The 23,413-nt window shown below is 40.9% G+C and overlaps 1 protein-coding gene across 1 annotated transcript in view; it reads right to left on the bottom strand.

Moving 5' to 3' along the window:
• Positions 1–11,056: 11,056 nt before the first annotated feature.
• Positions 11,057–23,413, bottom strand: part of kirrel3b (kirre like nephrin family adhesion molecule 3b) — a 152,512-nt gene continuing 140,155 nt past the window's right edge. The window contains exons 10-16 of the mRNA XM_076100965.1: positions 22,060–22,160; positions 19,382–19,592; positions 17,767–17,874; positions 17,218–17,301; positions 16,797–16,912; positions 15,955–16,041; positions 11,057–13,011 (exon numbers count right to left, since the gene is read on the bottom strand). Of these exons, the coding sequence (XP_075957080.1) occupies positions 12,550–13,011; positions 15,955–16,041; positions 16,797–16,912; positions 17,218–17,301; positions 17,767–17,874; positions 19,382–19,592; positions 22,060–22,160 (1,169 nt within the window). The 3' untranslated portion in view covers positions 11,057–12,549. The remainder of the gene's footprint in view (positions 13,012–15,954; positions 16,042–16,796; positions 16,913–17,217; positions 17,302–17,766; positions 17,875–19,381; positions 19,593–22,059; positions 22,161–23,413) is intronic.

Below are 23,413 nucleotides of genomic sequence, written 5' to 3'. Positions count from 1 at the left end.
GAGACTGGTGATGATTGTGATGTAACAAGAATCTACAAAACTGTTTTGTAGAAAATGATTGACATGTTAGTTAAAGTAAACCACATTTATTAACCACATTGTTGCGAGTTTCGTTGACAGACTGACCTGCAGCTAAAACCAATGTGCAGAAATGAACCACCGGCAGTCTGTTGACAGAAATATGTTGACATAGGTTGTGAACACAGGGGGGCAGTGTGGAATCATATTCCCTGAGTGACATCCTCACGCAAATGAGCAGAGTTCAGGCTTTCGGATTCTGCAAGTCTTTGATATCGGATCATAAATGTTTGATCTCTGCCGTATTCTCCAATCATGCCATTTTCACTTGCCTGATATATTTTTGAGCTGTTTATACGGCGTTTGTTATAAACACTGTCAATTTCAAAAAAATAGAAAGAAAGAACAAAGGAAGGAACAACAATAAATAAAGAATATGATGAAAAAATAAAGAAATCTGCATTTACACCGAATGACATCTTGCATTACGAATTCTTGGTTGTTGCTCTGTGTGCCTAATGAGTAACTTTGAGCTCACATAATGAGCTCTCATAATGTCATCAAAGAGGTCGTTTTGTAATGTGAATGGTTTACATCTGACTGACCAAGAGACACTTAGAGGGAATGTTCAGCTCATTAGAGAAGTGACTCATTGTTTTCTGTCCTTTCTCCCCTCCTTCCTTGACTACAGGCTTGGTCACCACCCCTGGGCCCAACCCCCCCCCCCCCCCCCCCCTCTGCACTTGTGTGAATAACTCAATAACTCCCATCCATGGCACAATTAAGGCATTATTACACCCTCCGCTGGACCTCACGCTTCGGGGTGAATCGTTGGGGCAGAAGGGGCCTGGCCCGACCCACATTTCCAAACCCGCCCCACTGTGAGGTCTTGGCTACTCTTATCCCTGACCCATTTTACACTCCCAATGTGCCCCTTCTACACAGACACACATGACCCCCCCGTTGTTACCATCCAGCAGGCGGAAACATGGAAACATGGCATCGTGAGTCACGTCAGCGCCAGCAGCTGTGCAACGGGCGCCATGTGGGGAGCTCGTTCAGCCAAGCAGTGGGTTGGGGTGGGGCCAGCATCGTTAGGGGTTGAAGAGAGCGTGTGTGTGTGTGTGTGTGGGGGTCGGCACCTCTCCTCTGTCTCTTTCTTTTACCCTTCTCCTCTTGCGGCTCTGCGTGAAGGAAGCCATCTGCCTACTGCCAGTCATCTAAGGCTGCGAGAGTGTCTGTGACACTTGTGTGCGCTTCACTCACCCACCTCTTCCCCTCACGCACAGTATGAAACCATGCCGAGATCTACTGCTGACCATCTTTGGCTTTCTCTCTTTTTTTTTCTTTTCTGCACCTCTCAGTTGCACCAATGCACCTCTGGCATTGTCACGTCAAATGTTTTTTTTCTTTTCACACACACACAAAAGAGAATCTTGGCATTGTTTGTGTCAAAAAGAAAAATCAGCTTTGAATAAACTTCAACTGTTTCATTGGACTTCCTCCGCAAGAGCATCTTCCATTGAATGTGTTGTGTTCGTTATGAATTGTGCATCAACCCTGATACTTCAGAGAGTACGAAAAGTAACCAACTCCAAAATAGTTTATCTATGAAATACACTATGGGCGTTGAGTCAATATTTGTGCAAACAGTTCCATCTCAAGCTGATCAACAGCAAAACAAAACTTAATCTTTTATTCTTTATCATTGAAGCTACTCAAGCCCCTCTCTCGTGATAACATCAGAGACCAAGGTCTTTTTTTTCTATATTCTAGCTTTGGGATAGAGTTTAGTTATTTTATTTCAGTGGATTAACTGAAAATAAAGGTCATCACTGTCTTTCATCAAAATGCAATAAACAATGTTTCATCATGATTTACAGGAATTAACTAGATAAGCTTGGGTTTCAAAACAGCCAAGTCCCAAGCTGCCAAAACAACTGATCATGTTATTCTCTGAGAAAATATCTCTGTGTCCACTGTCCATGTGTTACTAATATTCATACAAGCTAACACTTTCTTGTATGCTTCCAACTCCAAAAGACGAGTCTGACGAATGGACTAGCAATAGAAGGGAGGCTTGCACTCCAAATGTCACGTCTGTTCCATTTGTTTTGAATGCGCTCCAAATGAAAAGCAATTTAAGAGCTTCAACCATTAGAAAGAGCCCTCACCACTGAAGTGCAGACCCAACCTTAATTGGGAAAATGATGATTGTTTTGTGCACACGTCCAATTTGCTTCACAATTGGCCACGCTTCTTTTCTTATACCAATTTACATACAGACAATTTATATACTTCAGTCTGTCTACATTTTCAAAATGTCAACACGCCAGAGATTAAATTAAAGCAGGTCTCTGTATAGAAGATACATCTATCACAGCATAACTGGCAGAGGATTAACTGGTTGACATTTCTCTCCACTAAATCGGCACAATAGGACCCGATTCAAAAGATTCTGTCAACAAGCCCTGTCAAACATACAGTGCATGATGGAGAATATAATCAAAAGTCAAATATATGTTACGCAAGAACTTTAAAAGAATGTATGCTGACTTTTTTTCCGCTCAAATGTCAAGGACACTGCGCAATGAGGTTGCTAAAAACATCCTTTCAGTCAATTTGACCATAAATCAAAAAGTAAGAGTTCAGACGCACACACACGCACACAAACAGACACGTCTGCGTGCATACTGAGGCGTGTTTAATGATACATGCCCACATCCCATGCCTCACTATGTGATAATAGTGTGCAAATACACCCAGTATAATTAACAGTCTAATAAGGAAAGCTAATATTTGATCAACTCAAACTGCCCACAGTGTGAGTCCGGTCAACAGCGCTGGAACAAACAAGAGCATACCTTAACACAGGGAAAGGTCATGGGATCAATAATTCATTTAAGATGCTCCCTGGGATTGACTCTGCAGCCGCCTTGTAATCAGGGGGGGGGGGAGATTTATTTATCCTAACCAACTTTAAATCCACATTCCTACGGTAGAAAAAACATTGCGTCACCCCGGTCGATTTTCAGTGCCCTCACAAGGCCACGGGATTTTCTGTTTTATTTACCCCCTAGGAGCTGGCAAGGAGCGGCTCTTTAATAATACTTCAACGGTGGACAAAGCATCTATTACGGGAACTTTGTGGAAGGAAAGAAAAAGGGCAAATCCAAGGATAAAGTGTGTTTACAGTGGGGATGTACTTTGCAGTTAATATTTATAGTGTACACCTGCAAGTTTTCAGCGTGAAAACATGTATTACTCTCTAATGGAATTTAGTTGATTGAAATTCACACAGCAAGATAACAACGTGTGGTAAATCATTTGATCTTTTTCAAGCTACATCTGCTGAGGAGTCGGATGAAGGTGCTATTTGTTTTAATTAAATAACGCCCGTGTTGTGACTTAAGAGTTCTTTACAATTAAATGTCTTTGGAAAAGAAAATACTTTGCGATGTTAAAAATACCTATCTTTTAGTTAGCAGAGCACTTCACATGGGTGTCTGAATCACAGACAGAACCACCCCGTCTTTAAATAATGCAGCCCTGCTGAGAGCAGGCATCCGGAAGCTATGTCGGCTCAAATGCTACAAACCTGCCTGGTGTGAAAGATTTACCAAGTCGTTGATCAAAGAGCCATGTCCAGGTGTAAAGCTAGACCTCCAAAAATGCAATAAAGATGCATATAACTTACTTTAAGTGTTTTCTTTCCAAATACTACTCCTGTCTTATGTGCAGCTAGTGGATGAAATGTTATATATTCTTATTTATCCTCTCACGATTTCCACATTTCTCTAAGAGACAGATGCTGGCTGAGTGAGTTTTCTGCTGAAACAGCTGTCTCTAATAAACAAATGACTATAAAGGAGGCATTTCATAGTCAATTGCATCAAGGAAGCAGCAGTGTGGAGTTTTTCTTCAACATGTCACTCAACTAACTTTCCAGCTCGCTATGAGAGCATATGGTTTATAGTTTACAGACCATAAACAAGATTGACTGAAAACCCAGTGAGACTGTCATAACAGAGAGACAATTCTAGTCTTAGTGTAAATGTTGGCCAAGACACACAGCGATATAATGACCTCGACAAAATCCTGTTAGCTTTCTTGGAGGGATTTTAATGGCTTCACATGTGCTGTTCAGCCTGTTCACTCTGTACCTGCTGCCTCTTTCTCTCTCTCTCTCTCGCCATGTAAATACCTGCCTGTAGATAATCTTGTAACAGAGTGCGTCGGCGCACCAAATGCTTAGTCTGCCATTCGCTCTACAGTTGTGCCTTTGTTAAATTGGATTCCAAATGCAATTATCTGCCGAGGTAATTCACGACAGAGTAGCCGGCCGTTACTACTCATTTGAAAGGATGCAGAGTCATTTATGTATCATTTTGGAACAGCGCTGTATCTCTTGGAAGAGGTGAGGCCCATGGGGAGCTCGGCAAGCTCTCTACTTTGTCTGGATGCGCGGGAATGAATGATAAGTGCCTTCCAATAACTAGTTCCAATGAGAGTGTTTAAAGCAATATTGTCAGCAAATGTCTGGCCTAGATCTGTTTAGTAATGAGCTGGATCCCCATGATTAGTCAAATCCATCACAAATGGTGCTGTTTGTATAATGTTTGCACAACACAAGCATTTTTTATATTCAGCATGGGGAGCTTTTCCAGGGAAGTCGTGTTGCTAGCAGATGGAGTCTCAATATCAAGATCAGACTGGTTATAGCACTTGCTTTGAGGCAACCTACAGCGAGTTCTTTGTCTGTCTGGGTGCTGGTTTGATGTGTTGCAGTGAAATGCTTACTTTTTTTCTTCTAATGCAGGCTGCAAGTGGATTAGTCCAGCAAAAGAGTAATTGCCCTTGCATTGTATTGACTCTATGCATGAGGGAATTCAAATCACTTTAAAGTTTCAGTTCTGTGGGATTGGAGCCAGTGCTTGAGACAAGCTGAGGTGTTTATGTGAGTTCATTTAATTTGGAGGAAGACTGCAATGGTCCTATTATTGGATTAAAGGACTGTGTGTAAATGTAATTGTGCGAATCTGCTGACGACCTAGGGAAAGATCAGACAGAGAAGTGGATAAACAGCCCACTTCCTAGAAAATACAGTAAATGTACGTTTGAGCCCGGCACAAAAACCCCGGAGGAGTTGATCAGTGGCCGACTGCATGACTGCTTGTTAGTGATGGAGGAGTCAGGCATGTGACTGTGAGATGGTTTCTATTGTTGCGCCACTATTCCTGTAGGCTACACCGCGTAGTTAGCATCCTCTCAGTTTCCTCCTCATTCTTTCTCTCTAACGCGATGTAATTGGTGCACATCACAGGACGCTGTAAGGAGCTGCATTTAGTTAACATGCTATCAAAACAACACCTACACACATCAAATTGGAATTTGTCAGCGGTGCAGATATACAGTTAGTGGGTCTTATGTCTGACTGTCGAACGGCATAGTTATTATTAATTGATTGAACAGCGCTAACTTTGAGGACAAATCACAACACGAGCGCAAAAGCAGCAATACAATAAAGATTGTCAAATTGGTTTAGTTTCTTTTTATTCATTGCTAGTGTGTTAAATTGAAGCAGGGAAATCATAGAGACAGCATGAAATGTATTTAGCAAACAGATGATAGGAGGTTCATTTTGATTGCATTTGTAAAACTGGTTCTTGGTTTCTTTGTGTTTGCAGCAAATCACATATTTGTAGCCCTCCTGTTGTCCCCGGGTACCGGAGCAACCCATGATGTAGTTAGGAAATATTCACCTTTAAGAATACATAAACCAATTGTGCACTGTCCAAGCTATGTCTTATTGTGAAGGGTTCTTACAGTAAAGTCGCACAGATGTAAACTTCGGACACACAAGAACAAGTTGTGACAAACAATACAGGATAGTTTTCTCGTCAGTCTACAATACCCCGCTTGGTATCGCTGGAGATTAGAAATTCCGAGCTTTCTTATGTACCAGAACGCACCTCGCACAACACGCAGCGGCTGTTGTCAATGGGGGATATGAGGTTAACCTTTGAAATGTCAAACGTCACATTTTACCACCACACTGACACAAACCTATCTTCTTGTGAAAGTACTTCACCAAGGACTAAAGCTATTTTGACCCACAACGTCAGAGTTTAGTTACTTACATGCCTGGAGTGATTTTAATCCACCATTAAGCCACAAAATCGTCTGGGATAGGAGCAAGGCGCCATTGGCTGAAACTACTTTCACTTTCAGCCGACTGGTTCCTCTTATTCTCGCCGCCCCCAAATTTGGGGGCTCACGGGCTCAGAACCCCTCAAAATCAAATGCGGAAAATAGCATGATTATTAGCCAGTAGTGTGGACGTGGCCACTTTTTTTTTTGGATGAAACAGCAACGTATGGACAACAACATCATATAAGTCACTTCTTATACACTCCAAACACAACTATAGGCTACTCATATAAGCAAAAAAATATCGTGGCATAAAAGCACCAAATCCGGGCCAGAAATCGGCGTTATGAGTACCGCAAATCAATGTTTGTACCCTCATGCTAACAGCTACCAAGTCATGCAATGTATTTATTAGCATTAGCACACGTGGCGGAACACGTAACTAACTTCTGTTTTACGATCCGTATAAACACTAAACAGTTGTGAGTGATCAAACGTACCTTCATGCTGAACTCCGCCGAAAAAACTCGTAGGTATGCTCCCAAGTTTTATGAAAAATATGGATAATAACGTCGCGGAATTTCCGTTCCAAAGCTGTAGTCCTTGTTGCCAACTGCATACTGTTGACTTCCGACTTGTTTCCAGAATAAGAGCGGTCAAGCAGGCTTGGGCGAGTGGTCAGACTGCCTGCGACCGGAAATTTCCGCCGGGGTACACGGGTCACTTCTGGCAACTTGATTGCTTGAAACTTTTGCCGATCACCACCAAACTCGACAGACGTCTTCCTCAGACTCTGACGCGTCGAAGGAGGGGTTGTTTTTTGAAATCGACCGAGGATAGGCTGAGATCCAGCCACATACACACACGTGAACTGAGAAAATCCTACAGATGACAGCCAAAACTGGCTCTGATGAAGTTATGAATATGAATATGATTCCTATTATCTGTATTTGGATGTATTGAATCATATGAGTGATAAAGAAAGTGAAATATATAGTTATATAGTGTATAAAAGTACAATGTAACAGCTGCAACAGCTGGTTCGAAAATGATGACCTCGCCTGACCGCTTTGTACTAAAACCTCTTATTCTTAACTTTATTCCACTTTATTCCACTTTAACCTTTTTTTAATAACTACTGATCAGTTATGCTATGACTTGGGAAAGTTTTAGGGAGCTAGCTGCATTATTTCAATAACCTTTTATCAATGAAAGTGCATTTTTTCCAGGCGAAGCTGAATATTTTCAATTTCAGCTGTGTAATGTCTTATTTTACTATATTAACCAGCAACATATACACAATATTACCTATCTAAACTATGTCACAGGTGTTGTGATCTGATTATATCAACAAAAATTATTAAAATCGACCTTGTAGTTACAGAACTATGGTCAGTTTTGTAGGGCTATGCTTTTTCGCTCAGAGACCTCAAAATCGGCTCCGAGATTAAGAGAGCTACGCGATACCTTTGCCTTCTCCATTCATCTACCTGTACAGCTACCTGTATATCATTGTGTTTATTGCTATTTCAATGTTTTTGAAAAAAGATAGGGCTAGGGGTAAGAAGGTTAAGGTGTTATAGACATTATGGCTAATAAAGATTTAAAAATGTCCCCTTAATTATCAACTTTGTTGTAGTATTATTTAAATTTCAACTTTTAAATGTTTAGCTATGTTTTTGTTTTTTTACAAAGGCTAGTCATTACAGAAAATGGCAATGTTTACAGAGAATGTATAGCAGAGTAACACTGAAACACACCATTTCTAATCTCTAAATAAGACCACTGATCACAACTGATTGCTTAGATTGATTGCTTATTCTCCACAAATATCCCACTGAATGTCTGAGAGAATGACTATGTTGATGTATGTTGTCCCATGTGCATCTCCCTCTCCAATCTGCTCATTCATTCTCAGTGACAGACAACAGTGCAAGATAAACACATACTCAAACATCATTTTTATTCTCCAAATATACAGAGCAAAAGCATCATAGATTCACAGACCAGTACAGTTAAAATACAACCATTTTTCTTTTTTTTCTTAGATACAGAGGACCACTGACTGAAAATAGTGGTTTACCCAGTAGAATTTACATGTTGTCTTTTCATTACAATAATGCTTATGGTTCACTATTTATACAAACTCTCGAAATGACCGTGTACCTTAAGTACTTTTTCAGACCTGGGTCATGTAGTATTTGCAAACTAGTTTGCCTTATCTAGAGTGCAGAACCATTCGACCAATCAGAGAGAAGCATGCTCATTTGACTTCCAAATGCTTTACTGTGATTCTTTCAATCTTCTGTGACTTATCGTACACTGTATGCTGCACACCAAAACCACACAGACTCCTGGCGTGCCCTGCAGGCTCAAGCAAACACTGAGGATTATTTGCAAATACTATTTAGTCCAGGCCGCTTTTCCTTACAGTTGTATGTTATTAAAGTACTAACAAGGTATTGATTGGTAGAAAAGCAAAGAAGTGAGAGAGAAAGAGAGGAACAGAGTGATATAAAGCATTTACACAGTAAAGAAAGGGATATTATAATCAATTCAATGTTTCAAATGGCATCTTTCCGAGTGTGTTCCATCATGGACAGTAACATTTATCTTTTAGTACAATGAGAGAGACTTCAAATAGCCTCATGGAAACCACCCTTTGCAGGCATTGGTTGATATATTGGCAGTACTAATATTCAGCATTTCTTTATCCATTTTTTCCCCCAGTTTATTCAGACCAAGCTAAAAGTTTGGTGCCATAAACAAATGTAGCCAGTGGGCAGAGAAGCCATTACAAACACCTATACCAACAAGTTTTCACCTCACACCGCTCATAACCTCCGTCTCTGCAGGCCAGTCTTTAGCATCTCTGAATAATATAGACTACCCTGCATCCTCCACTCTGAAAAGGTTGCTTTCTTTTTATCAGGAAAGGGCAGCAGCCCCTTGCAATTGTTCTGGTCTTTGTGTTTATTCATCTGTTATGCCCTGGCATCTGTGCGGTGCTTGTGGCCAGGCAAGCAGGCGCAGCCAGCACCAGCCGGAGTGGCGTCCACAGGTGAGCAGGGCAGACCTTGTCCCCCACATGGGCTTTGATTCCCAAAGACTGACACGGCCCTCGCATTCTGTGGCACTCGCGTGCCCACTGTAGCTGCTGCCATTGGGGGGATGGGACAGAAAGCTGGCCTATCAAATATTTATCTGTTTGCTGTGCAGTGTGCAGATTCTCTGGACTGGGAAAATGCATTATGTTTGGATCAGTGCGGGAGTTAGATCATCAGATAAGTAGAACTGGAGCGGATGGCACATTTGTTTTGTTTTGAGGGAGAGACATGCTGAATGTCTGAAAGTTTTGAAAGGTGAACATGTTTGAATTCATAAGCTGTGGTTGTAAGATGATGCATAAAATATGCAAAAATAAAAAAATAAAACTCTATCCTGTCCTGTTCAAAGTAGATCACACTGTAATTGACTCCTGCCAATATCAAGGTACGAATTTGATGCTGCACTCATAACTGCTGAGTAAAATATATTTAAAATTGGCAGAGGCCAACTTGACAGTCATCATGGTGCCACATGCAATATATTGCTGTGCATCTGGGGCATCACTCAGAAGGGCTGAAGGTATAATAACCTCTTACTGCATCTCACTTCAAAGCTGTCCCAGCTAAGCTCAGCTTCTCATCCTATAGCCTCCCGTGTGCTCGGTGTACAGATTGTGAGTTTTCCCCTGTGAGATCTGCGGGGAAGAGAAACTGCTCACACAAGCCTTTCATGGAATTTATGAGAAACAAGTAAGGTTGATGACATTTTTGGAAGGTAAACAAAGAAAAGTATTGTCTGCCGTACAGTTTTGATGCCATGTGGATTGGTGGAGCTCTAATATACTGAAATCTGACTGAGAGAGAGAAAGAAAAGCCAGGAAAAATTATATACAAGACATCATTAGAGATTTATATACAGTCTGCTCAGTGCCAAACTGGATTATCAGTGTTGAAACAGAGCTTTTTGTCTTAAGCTGTACAATGGGCGCCAATCCATTTGTAAAATTAGAGTCCGAAACCACTGCCACTCAAGTGGAAACTCCATTCAAATGCCCTGAATATAATCAAACATAAAGTGCTTACAACAACTTGCTTTTGTTGGAAATGCTGTGCCTGTTTTCTTATGGTTTGTTTCTGGCTTACTTCATCCTAGTTGACTGCTCCGATATGGGATATACTGAAAAAACGACCTAATTAGATAAGACATATTGTAACCTAATGTACTTTTGGTCGCATTTTTGTTTGATTTGACAAAACAGAAGTGACACTGACATTGCGAGCCACTCTTTTCAGTAGCAATCTGCTGTTATTTTCCAGGAACTCCTCTTTACCCCTCAAAGAACTGATCGAATAACAAACAAGCTGATTCTATAAAGCATGGCTGGAACAGACCTTGGAAGAAAAATTCCGCTTTTGATGGCTAAAATCAAATAGGACATCAAGTATTATGTAACCGCGGCTGTAACAGAAATTATTTATGTTTACCTATTAAAGGGCCTGCTTTAACACAGCTTCAGCAGACAACAAATCTTATTTTGAGGTCCAAAGTTAACTTGGCATAGTGCCGTGTGCGGTCCCATTTGAGAATAAAGACATATTTTTCTCCAATTGCCTTACAGTATCTGCACTGCGCAAACATCTGCATTAGGATTCCCGGTTTTCAGTACTGCAAAAAAAGCAACACTGCCCAGTCTTTGTTTCTGCCACCAAACATGCTCGATGCACGACATCAACACTCTGGACAACAAGCTGACTTCGAAATTCTACATCAAGTATGAGCACTTGTGTGGTTAAATCACTACTGTCTCTACTCTCGACCAAAACAAATACCGTGTCAGTGATTAAATCATCAATGCAATTTAATTCATGTCACATTCAGTGCAGAACGGAACAAAATAAAAGGATGCACTTGAAACGAGTCCATGTAACACCATCAGCTCCACAGTAGCCCAAAAAGAAAAGAAAAAGAAAAGCAGAGAGCGAAATAGAACACATTTTCTAAATGCTCTACATATCCCTTGATGACCGGCATGATCACAGGTAGGTATACAGTCAGGGTGCACTAAGCTCCAGTGTCAACAGTGATGTTGACAATATCAATTGGATAACCACACAATAAGAAGCTCAGCTAAAATATAATGTTTACATTTCATTCAACAGGTACCCGCGAGTAGTCGCTGATGATCTGCGGCGTTAGCGGGAGGAACTCACAAGTACAACGCATGTTGCAGTTTGTGGGCTTTCCTGCACCGCGCCTTGGAACTGGATTCGGTGCGGTAGTGCCATGGAGGATGCCGCTGCCCATCAGCAGAGGCGCTGACAGTGTGTGTGTGTGTGTGTGTGTGTATCTCGCTTAGTCAAAGTTTGTATTGACACAGATCAAACAGACCCTCAAGGCAAAGTAGATATGGACAAGAAGAGGCGCTCATGTCTCATTTAGAGTCCTCCATGAGTCAGAAATTAGATGCTAGAAAAGAAATTACAGTCACATATATTTTTTTTTGTGTCACAGTAAAATAATGACTCAGGGATTTAAAATGAGATCTCAGCCCCTCTTTATCTGTCCAGCTCTGTGGCCCAGATACTGCTGCAGAGAGAGAAAAAAACAAAAACAGTTGCTCTTTTAAAACGTTCAAGACGTCTGTGGGCACATGGAGAAAGTTTTCTACCACCCACACAGGAGATGGGTTTCAACAAGCCAAGCCTGACATACTGTGTTTGAACGGAAGGTGGGGAGAGGAAAGAGTTATTGCTTTAACAACCAAAAACCACATGCACATTCATTGTTGTGCTTCAATCTACCAGAGAGCAGCAGGACATTGGCTCGCACTCATTATCATGACGTTCGTACTGAGTGCCTCAACAGTCGCAACTTCAATCTCAGTTTTTCTGAATGACAATCTTCAAAAGGCAAAAATGGTCTTTGCCAGGGGAGCTGATTGTCACACAAGGCATTTTTTTCATATTCCTGCCCTCTGCTAGCGATTGCACTGCAGAAACCGAGTATTGAATGTTCAAACTCAAAACTACTGCTGTCTCTGTGTTGGCAAATAACCTCTCTGTGGCACAATTCTGATTATGGGCTAAAATAAAGGAGGTGGCTGATGAGTTAAGCATGAGGGAAATATAAGGCTTCTTGATCCACTTTTTGGGACATTGAGAAGTCTGAACCAGTCCCATGGTGTATTAAAGCCAACCGGCCCTGACATCTCCAGGTGTCCAGAGGAGACAGTAACGTTGTTACTTTAGTGGCTCGTGGGAGCTGATTCTATCACAGTTTTACAATCCCGGCTGCTTGTTACACCCCGTTCAAACACTCTCCCTCTCCTGGTGGTCAGACGTGGGTCTGCATGCGCTTCTGGAGCGGCCGGGTGAGGTCTGAGTTCTGCGAGGAGGACTGGGAATAGTGGGAGGAGGAGGAGGCCGACGCCTTGCTGTCTTTGTCGAACTGCACGTAGCCTTCCGGCTTACTGTAGCTGCTGACGCTGCTGTCACACTGTGTGTCGATAAAAGAGCTGGAGTCGCTGAGCGAGCCGCGCTGGAACTCCCGCTCGCACAGCTCGATAGAGCTGCTGCCCATGCCCAGCACGAAGCGTTGGCTGTAGTCATAGAGACGGTTGGGACCTGCTCCCAGAGTGGAGTAGATGTTGGTGAAGGACATGCCCGTTGGCACCCGCTGCTTGCCCAGGGTACCTGTGTTGGTGGGGTTCCTCACTTCAGTAGACTGAGTCCCAGCCATGGTCGGCGTGTGGTGCTCCTTAAAGGTATTGACGCTGTAGTAGCCATTTGTAGGGTCCTATTGAAAACCCAGGAAAAAAAGACTATTATTACATAATTATTTTATATTTTACATTTTTTTCTAGGCTATAGCTAATAGCTAATTAAAAAAGGACAAAGAGGGGAAAAAGAAAAACACTCTCTTGGTAATATGCATTTACGTGTTATTTTCTCAAAGCGCAATAGGAGCCAAGGTCAAACCGGCAGTAATTACCTTTCCAAATTCTGAATAAATAGGAAGACAGGCGGAGCAAAAAAACAGTGGCGAAGCTTAGTGCTAGGATTTACTTAGCCCCCACGCTAACCTTAAAATCATGTTTCTCGTTAATTAGGCGGGCCTTGATGATTCATAGTTGGGCATCCAACGTGTCACTGCAAAGTTCACGCACACACCAGCTTTAATTGGACCTGAACGAATTGTAGTGTCTATGATTTCATGTTTGCACTGAAATGGCTTCTGAGGCTACAGCTGTGCTGTTTGTCTGCTAAGCTGCAGGCACCGTGTTGTTGCTAAGGGTCCATTTAGAGCATGAGTGTTGTCATGTTCTCTTGTGTATGTATGTGAATGTCAAGCATAGTGAGCATGGTGGCAAATCCCAAAGGAAGAATGCTCATAATGGGGAAATGAGAGAGAGAGAGAACCTGAGAGGATTCTCGTTATGCTCGTCATTATCAGACAGAAGACAGGGAGAATGTTTGTGTCTGGCCTTCATCTCTTGTTCAGTCCCCCCTCTGCTCTCGCCTGTCACTGTCATTAACTAGGATCAAAAAATCCAGCCCCACAGGGAGCAGGTAAGCACGCAAACAGAAGCACACTCCAGGGAGCCAACGGACAAAAGGACTAATGAACAGGCCAGCATTTGCTTCCGTGGCACTGATTAGCTCCGGTGTGTTGCAGAGTCTGAATGGACATGTCAGGTCAGAATGGTGATATCATCTTTGTTGAATATAAACTGCAGTGTGAGCATTCATCGACAGTCCTGCAGGCAACAATGCAGGTCATAGGTGGAATAAACACCCACTGAGAAAATCCACCGTGCTTGATTTTCAAATGCATTTACATAGAAAGCACCAAGGGTCTTCTTAAGGGATAGTAAACACTTTCACCACATATTGGAATAACTTTAGCAGCAACTTGTACATTGTCATTATTTCTCTTGCAAAAGAGCAGGATGTGGAAACACATTGCAGTGAGGTTGTTTTGATGTATATAAGGTTTAAAGACAGACCACAGTGTATTTCTGATGTATTTCGGAAGTGTTTTGACAGGTCACAGTGACCTTTGACAGATCACCCTTGAGCCCAAGTGGACGTCTGTGACGTCCCACCGGAGGTTCCTTAGATATTGTGTTCGAAAGAATGAACTGGACAGGCCAAGCCAAAAACATAATACTTGACGTCGGCACAAAGAATTGTGTAACAGCTGCGAAAAATGAATCATTTACTACTTTCAATAGAACCTTGTACAGTAGTAATCTATAGTCATTGTAATTGTACAGGTTGCTTTATAAAAGTAGATTGATGCACACAAGGTGTCCTTTATATGAGTTAAAAGGGGCTTTAAACACGAATCTACATTCTGCCAAATTGCATGCGAATCATTTATTGGTACAAGTGGAAAAGGGCTCTTTCATGTGCAATGGGAGAACTGAATGCAAAGTGCCTCATCTGTACAGACTGATCCATTCATTGCCATGTAAATGGGGAGACAGCTATAAATAGCAGTAGAGTCAGTTTTATTATGGTCTATTCATTGAATCCTGGCGTCACATAATAAGACCCATTTAGTTGAATCTGACCACCATTTTAGTCTTTTTTTCAATGCAAAGAACCGAAAGGTTTATGGAGCAGGACTATTGATATCAAAGGGTGTCAACACAGAGCGGATGTCACTGATCAAAGAGTAGATGGAGTATCTATGGGGTCAGACTCATATATAGAGTTTCTGAATATAGCAGCGTCGTCGTTTGTTACCGGTCCCCAGAGGGGTCGAAGCTGGGCTCTGACTCACGCTTTGTGTACTCGCTTTGTCTCACATGCTGATAGAACATGTGTTGGTGCCAGCTGCATACTGTAGCTGGTTGTTAAGACTACATCATTGAGATTAACACAGTGACCCAAAGGGGTTAATGTAGCAAGATGAGCCTCTTATTGAATTTCTTCAGGTTAGTAAATAATATGTTGCCAACTAGAGAGTTTACCCTCAACGGTTTGTCTTTGTGTTGTCTCCTGAGACTCAACTTTCCTCCTTTCTCCTTATATATATATATATATATATATATATATATATATATAAATAAATATAAAAGAGGAAAAAAATATATATATAAGAGGAACAATATACATATTTGTGTTTGTGATATACTGTACATATAACAAACACAGTAATACAGTAATGTGAATCATTGTTAACGTTGGAACAAACTGTACGTTTTCTTGGGCAAGATTTAGAGACTGTGCTTAATAGACAGGAGAAGTTCAGAAGTTTATCTGCTGGTCCATGTGTTTTGACAGAGCGCATTAATGGGAGCAGAATGTGTTGAAAAAGGTAAGTATATTCCAAGCTGAGTATGTAATAATAGTACATCACTAAAAGGGTTAGAAATTCTGCAGAGATAATATCAAAATGTCCCGAATAAATACCCGGTAGGTCTCCAAGTCCTTTATGTCCTTTAAAACATTCCAATCTCATCTATATTGTGGAAGTAGCTTAAATATGAGCTTATGGGCCATCCAACCTCTGATTTCTTTGATGAGAGACAAATTAATAAAAGTCAGACCTCCAGCAGGAGTTACTTTGCCTGTGGATTTATCCTTGGAAAATCACACCGAGCAAGAGAGGGATTCCTGCTTTTCTGCTATGTTGGTCCCAGAGTTAATAAAGACCACGCTCTACCCCAAAAGGCTGTCTCTCTCTCGACACCTTATTCTCCCCAATGCTGTGGTTGTTCACAAGTCGTACCTTAATGTGCTGATACTCCTTCTCTTCCTCTTGTAGTACCTCCAGCTGCTTCAGTACAGACTCCTGCTGGAACTCTCCGCGTTCAACCTGCAGAGACATCAAGAAAAGTAAATACAAAGAGTCTGTGTAGTTCCCGAAACTCTTCCTCTCAGAGTAAAAAGGCATTTTGAGATGGAAGGATTTCACTTTCATCACTAATTCTTTTTTAATATCAGTCGACATGTTTCACCTTCACTCAGGGCTGGCAGTGAGCATTAATAATGCATACGTGAGTATCTTTTATTTATCTTAACAGAATGCAGATTTGTAAGGTAGCTAAGCTCATTTTCCTGGCACTAACATGACGGTATTAAGTATTTTTGAAAGAAAATGTAAAACCTTGCACTGCAAATAGCCCAGCCCCGGGGCAAGCGGCATGATAACCAAAACACTGGTACAGTTCCAAAGAGGAAACAGTTCTTTGTGTGTCTAGAAGGCATGTAGATACAGAAGTACACCCACTGTAGGATTACCCACAATGCATCCGCATCTGCATCGTTACAATGTATTGGGGTCTGTTCTGCTCATAGGACATGTGGCATCACATTGATAAATATAGACACTATGCCTTGACAACATCACATTTACAATCTTAATGCATTTCTGTTTTTCATTAGTCATATAAATGAACATAATCTACATAACAATTTATTCCACAGGAAATAGCAATGACAATAGTAATGTGCATTCATTATGTTAATGTTAGCTTAAGAAGGAATAATACATACAGTATATATATATATATATATATATATATATATAACAGGAGCAAGAAGTGGAAAGTAGTATGTTGCGACACTCACACTCACCATCAGTTGTTTCATGGAGGTGTGTTCTTCGTTTTCCCGTGCTGCATTGTGGTCTTTGTGCACAATCTCCACCCGGATGTCATTTTTCGCCGACACGACTCCTTTCAGATCTGGCAGAAACAGATGACGCGCATATCTCAATAAGCTGGACAAACACCAATCTGTATTTGTTGACATTATAATTTCCCCTCAGTGCAGTTTGCAGTATTGCAGAATTTAGCAAAGATCCCTGGGTTTGGTTTGTGAGAGCTCCCCCGTTTCCCCGAAAACAATACACAGCATTATTAATCATTTGTTTCCTGCCAACACAATATTATCTCTTTCTGCATACATATGCAATCTCACACAGCCTTTTCATGGAGGCTCATTCTGTTTGGGACAAAGCTGATGATACTGTCATATAACAAGGTCTTACTTTCTGTCTTAATTTTGCTTGCAAGTTCTCTCTGGTGAGCACAGATGGAGACGGGCAGTGAGGGCATAACCAGGTGCGCTTCCTCTGTAGTATACACACAATAGACATGCTGAAGGGACCAGTAGCACAAATTGGTTCTTGGATAGAGACAGCGGCGGACTGTCTCTAACCTGAGTCACTTGGTACATGGGTGGGTGTCAGTGAACATAGCGCAGGATGTAAATAGCCTCAAAAGCGAATGCAGCCAGACTGAGTTTGCATGAAATGAGCCCTTAAAACATTATGGCTTATCTTTGCACCATAAAAAGATGTCCATCTCAACAAGTGATTCAATCTTCTATCCAGCGTGACACTATGTTCCAGCTATTTACGTATGTTTGGTCAGAATTTCTTGAAGTAGCTGACAACCAAATTCTCGCAAGCAGATTAATGAAAACAATATCTACATTTGAATAGATGGACATTTTTTTTTTCTAGTGTGCTGGCGGGGCGATCCAGAAATTTGGCATGCATGCTTCAGTGGATGTAACAGGGGAAGAGGATACGTACTTCTCTGGGAGCGGGTGCAACAGAATGCTCCAATGGTGCCCATGAGGACAATGAGGGCCACAAAAGCTCCCACAGCAATGCCAATGATCACCGCCACTGGGAGAGATTCTGCAGAGAGCAACAGAGAGAAATGTACTTATATGATAAGATAGGACAAACATCTGAAATGTACATTGATTTCTATACAGGGTACGTGATAGAGAGCGCACGGTCGTGATGTACAGTAGAGGCACACGCATGCACCAGTTCTGCTCGTCTCTGCCTCTTTTCTGTCTCTGCAACAAACAGGACCTAAGGGAAGATAGGCTGTATTGCATCCCTCTAAGTGACTTTGACATTATCCCTGAGGCACAAGGCTATATGAAATAAAAATACACGGACACAAGGCAACACATGAAAAAAGTTCTGCCGTGTAATTCAAATGAAAACGTATTACCAAACCTGTCATCAGTGTGGGTAAACATTATCCCACTGTCTAATAAGTTTTAATTTACACTCATTTAGGCTAATAGAAGCCTTTCACCGAGGGCTTTTATTTTCATTGATTAGAATACAAGACTGTGTGCATTAGTTTAAGCATAATCATGTTTGTGTGTTTCCAGGAGGATGTTATAGTGCATTTGCGACTGGGAAGAGATTAAGCCTGCATCTATATGCTGCTCCATCATTAAAGGTTCTCATTAAAGCACACTTTAATGTTCTGAGTTGCCAGCCCACGTTTATGACCTTCTAGCATTTTGAACAAATGCAAAACAACCAAGTGCTCTTCCTACACCATTAAAGCCTGTTTAATGTCTTCATTGATCAATGTCACTTTCACATAAGCAGCTTATAATTTATCATTTGCGATAAGTGAATAGAAAACACGGCCTCCCCTACGGTAGAGGGGAAAAGGTCAACAGATAGAAAGTATTCATTTCTTTAAGCAATAGAAAGAGAGACTCTCTCTTTAACCAAGAAAGAAGGAGGCATAGTGTATTTTATATTCAGTGTATGCTTAGGGTCACCGGTTCAAATTACCAGGGAGTTGCACTCTATGTTAACCCAGAAAACTAATTTGTCAGGACTTTATCTATGTCAAGATCACATTTACTGTACATCAAACGTCTCAGAGTTTTGTATTATCATCTTGCTTGTTCTACGTTGGCGGAATGGTAATTTCAAAGAACTTTTATTCCGATAGAATTTCAAAAACAGTGTTTATGTACATAGCTGCTGTATCAAAGTAAGAAAAATACCATATCATTTATCAAAATGTCGATGGATGATACAAAAAACGGTAAACATCTATTCAATATTTGTTGGTTTTTTGTGTTATTGTGCATCGACATTATTCATAATTGTTCATTGTGTAATCCCGCCTCATGCATACTTGAACACAAAAGTACATTCACACACAAACGGACCAACCTAATCCCACGTGCTAGATGTACAGTCGCAAGTATGCAGACACAGGGCAAGCTTGGGACTGTACAAAACATCAACGGTGGTTGATGTTTTGTGTGCATCAACCACCGTGATGCACGCAAAACATTACAGCTTTGTCACCATCTATCGCTTTCTAGAAAACCACAGTCACGTGATTTGAAGAAGAGGAAGGTGGAACCTGCCGAACCTTGGCTCCCACCTTGTTCCTTAAGGCGTATGATCTCGGTGTCAGAGCCAAAGCTGTTCCACGCGGTGCAGTTGTAGATGGTCTGGAAGTCAGCCGGGACAATGTTACTCATGGTCAGTGTGGAGATCACTCCTTCCTCTGTGGTGACGGTCTCCACCGTGTAGCGGCCGGACGTTCCAGACTCCAACACGGTTTCCTTCCATGACCAGGCCTGAGAAAAGGCAGAGGGAACAGAGGTGGTACGTATTGTGTGAAGTTTTTGCGCATTAGTGGCGCTGTAGAGCAACGTTTTGATGCGTGTGTCCCTGTATTGTTTGTAACTCCTGTTCTACAAGTGCAAAAGCATGCAAACATGGCCAACTTTATCATTTATCATTTAGCTCTAAAGCACTGCTGTAGCTTGACCCTGATAACAACTACACATGTTATGGCAGCGACGGACCAAGTGGCCTGTAGTGGTGTTAAAGCTGACCAAGCCAACACACGTGTGTGCTTTATGCAACTACCCAGTGTTCATGAATACTTCTTTCAGTGCATGCGTGGGCTCATTTGAAGGTGTTAATTGGATGGTGCTAACCTGCAATCATAAGATTTCACCAATATGTTGCTGGATGATTCCTGCACTATTTCAGGCAGCTTTATGTTGCTAACAGTACAGATCTCCATGGAAACACAAGATGACCACGATTAGATGAACTTAGTGCTGTACAATAATAATAAAGGGATAATTATGTTTTACTCTGGTGTGAGTTGATACCGGTAAATGCGCGGGCATTAGCTCATTTTGTTCGGTGAAGAGTTCATTGATTCAGAGGGAAGCATCAGAGGGAAATGAAACAGTGGGAATGCACTAAAGATGTTACAGTGTGTGAATGGTATCACTGTGTTATGGTTAAAATGTTTTCGTTAACTGGCCACTTGCTGCTGTTCATTTGTGTTTGACAAGCTGCCAGCCCACTGAGATTCCTCCAGCATCTCACTGAGCTAATAGATAATTGCAAATAGTTTGCAGAGGAGGCAGATCTCTTCTCAATGCAGTGTTGGAATTACAGCACAGTGCTTTTTGGATTTGGCTATTGGGAGACGGCAAGCAACCATTTGTTGAGCAGTGCTTGCTGTGAACTAGAGGGGTATATGAAGATAGGGTAAGCGACACTGTGCAATATTTGGAATAGAGTAAATAATCTTGACGGCAAAAAGGACAAGCTGAAACATGTTTTTAAATAAAAGTAAGGATTACATATCAACAATAACACATTCTTTAATTCATTTGAATTAATTCAATATTCCTTATGAAGCAGAATTACTTGAAGAAAATGTATCTTATTGTAAACTGTGATGGCACATTGCATTACATTTTGTATGTGTTACAGAAATATTGAAAATAAATTTGGTGGTATTTGGGATTTGTCTGATTTCTTTGGAAAGCACAGTATCCTATCAAATAATATTAACACAACTTACTAACTCTAACTGTTCAACTTTTGTTTTTTCAAACCACTCTGCTATGTAATTCATATATTCAAATTTATTTCAAACCAATCAACATTGTTATCTCTCCGATAGACAGCAGCTCAAACAGAATATCTGAAAGAAATACATGCAGGGCATAATAGGTATAAGGAAGTGATGGGTCTGAAACATGATGAACTAATGTGAAGTGGCGTTGACACTTGGGCACAGACTGCATTTGTTTTGGGTGACTATGGTGAGAATTACACTGTTCTGATTTTTGTCTGGTAAATGAGGAAATTTATAATACTGGATAAAGAGCGAGACAAAGAAATTGGTACTGCGGATAAACAACACATTCAACTTCAAGCTGGCAATAATGGAAAGGTGCCTTAATAGAGTTCTGACATACAGAGTTAGTGTCACAAATGTTCTCTTAGTTTAGGTGTTAATTGACTTCGATGAGCTGTGGTTAAGAAGACTGTAAAGCCCTCTGTGACAAATGTGTGATGTTTAGCCACATAAATGAAATTGACGTGACATAATATCAACTTTCACATTTGTTATTACTGTAGACAAAAAGCAAAAGAAAGAAGACTGTAAATACATAGTTAGGAATTAACATTTAGAACCAGCCTCTGCAGGCACCCTTCTCTAATAAACCTGATATTAATTATGTGGCTAGTTAATGTTGGACATCAATATCATAAAAGCACACATTGGATGACAAAGTATGGCAATTAACCACATTTATATACACACGCACACACACACACACACACACACACCTACACACACACAAATTAATAACAAGCACAACGTGAGCTCAGAGAGTCGGCTGTTTATATAAGGTCCATAAATCTTAATGGGATCCTTGCTAACAGAGCATAAGTGTGCATCAAATGAGAAAATGGGGGTTCAAACTGTATTATAATGCCCACCTTGCACAAATGATGGAGTTAATGCTGTACAATTCTTCAACTTATCTCTACTCATGTGTGCTGCCCATGTGTAGTTAACAGATCAATACTGCAGTCAGGCATTATATCAACAGCTCAGTCAGGCATTGTATTTCGGACACAGATATGAAAGAACGGCCATTATTCTCGAATCTAATTGACATTGTTCATGTACCATATATCCATAAAATATCATGACTATATTTGCACACATGTCCTTGAAATAATGATGAGATCAGAAGAAAATAAATAGTCCAGTGTACTTACAATGCGGTCTGGAGGAGGTGTACTTCGAATGAAACATTTGATTTGCCCCTTTTCTCCATGTAAAGCTTGTTGAGTCTGTGTACTGGATATAGTAGGGGGGCCTGAAAAACAGAACAATGATAAAAAAGTCAAAAGATGAGTTACAACTCACAGAAATTGAAACATGAATAATTAAATTCATTTTCAGTTTCAGTTCATACGACAGTTCTGCTCAATCGGGTTTTTGTGGCACATTATATCCTAATTGCTCTCCTGTTCCAAGCAGAAACACCTGAAGTGTTCGGTAATTTTGGGGAAAATTGTATTGCAGTGCGATATAAACATGCCTCATCCCTCAGTACAATCTACCCAAGGACACACCAGGCCTGAACGAAGGGCATGAGTGGGGGCCCAGACCTCATTCTGGATCAAGAAATTGTTGATTTACGACTGGTTTGATTTCCCCCATGGAGATAAACGTCACAGGAGAGTGCTACAGCAGTTCTTTGGAGCGTAATCAGCACTACACAGATGAAAAGAGAAACATGCCATTGTGGGGAGATAACACACTTGTCGCAGTGTATCACCTGATTCAATTTGCTTGCAGTGGATTTAACCCTTGAACCAATAGGTTGGCATAAAAAACAAAACTAAAAATGAAGTTCCAGCTTTCTACGCAATCCAAAAAAATGAAAAGATAACATCCATCAATACACTATATGAAAAAAAACAAAAAACGTTTTATTTCATATTGTACTTTTACATATGGTAGTTCTTTCTTACTCACTGTTCACATTGTAACTGCAAATACAACTCGTAACCTCTAAACGGTGTTGGGTAAAATTCAGATTTCTTCCATAATAAGTTTGATTAAATGGAATGGCTTTATTGGAATTATAAATGATGTAAACAGGGTTAGTTCAGTCAGCGTGAGCGGCAGGAATGGACTTTGAGCCAGCATCTGTTAAACCTTGATCAAGCTACAAGATCTTGCCTGACAAGGGCAGCTCAGCTTAAACGACTGGTCTGCTTACCATCTGGTCTGGAGGCTGTTCACACCAGGTGACAGCTCTAATATGAAGACAAGATGTCACACATGACCCAATTCTGTCTTTCAAGTGTATGTTCCCTTTGGTCCTGAAGAGCTGACTGTAAGTGAAATTACAGAAATGCAGTGGACAGAGGCAACGTATTAAATTTACATTAGATTTATACTACAGTTCAAGAATACTGTCAAGGAATTGTGTATCCAAGCATATTATATTTTACATAGCATAATTGTACAGCAGTTTACCATGAGTGGTATGAAGACAGCTGATTTAAACTACATGAGAATATACTGTACACAAGTAGTATTTGTTTAACTTTTTTGTTC

The sequence above is a fragment of the Anarhichas minor genome, unplaced genomic scaffold (genome assembly GCF_050575085.1).
Source record: "Anarhichas minor isolate MPS153535 unplaced genomic scaffold, ASM5057508v1 ptg000026l, whole genome shotgun sequence".
Lineage (NCBI taxonomy): Eukaryota > Metazoa > Chordata > Actinopteri > Perciformes > Anarhichadidae > Anarhichas > Anarhichas minor.
Note: the sequence above shows the minus strand (reverse complement) of the source record. Positions and strands in the feature narration are given on the sequence as shown.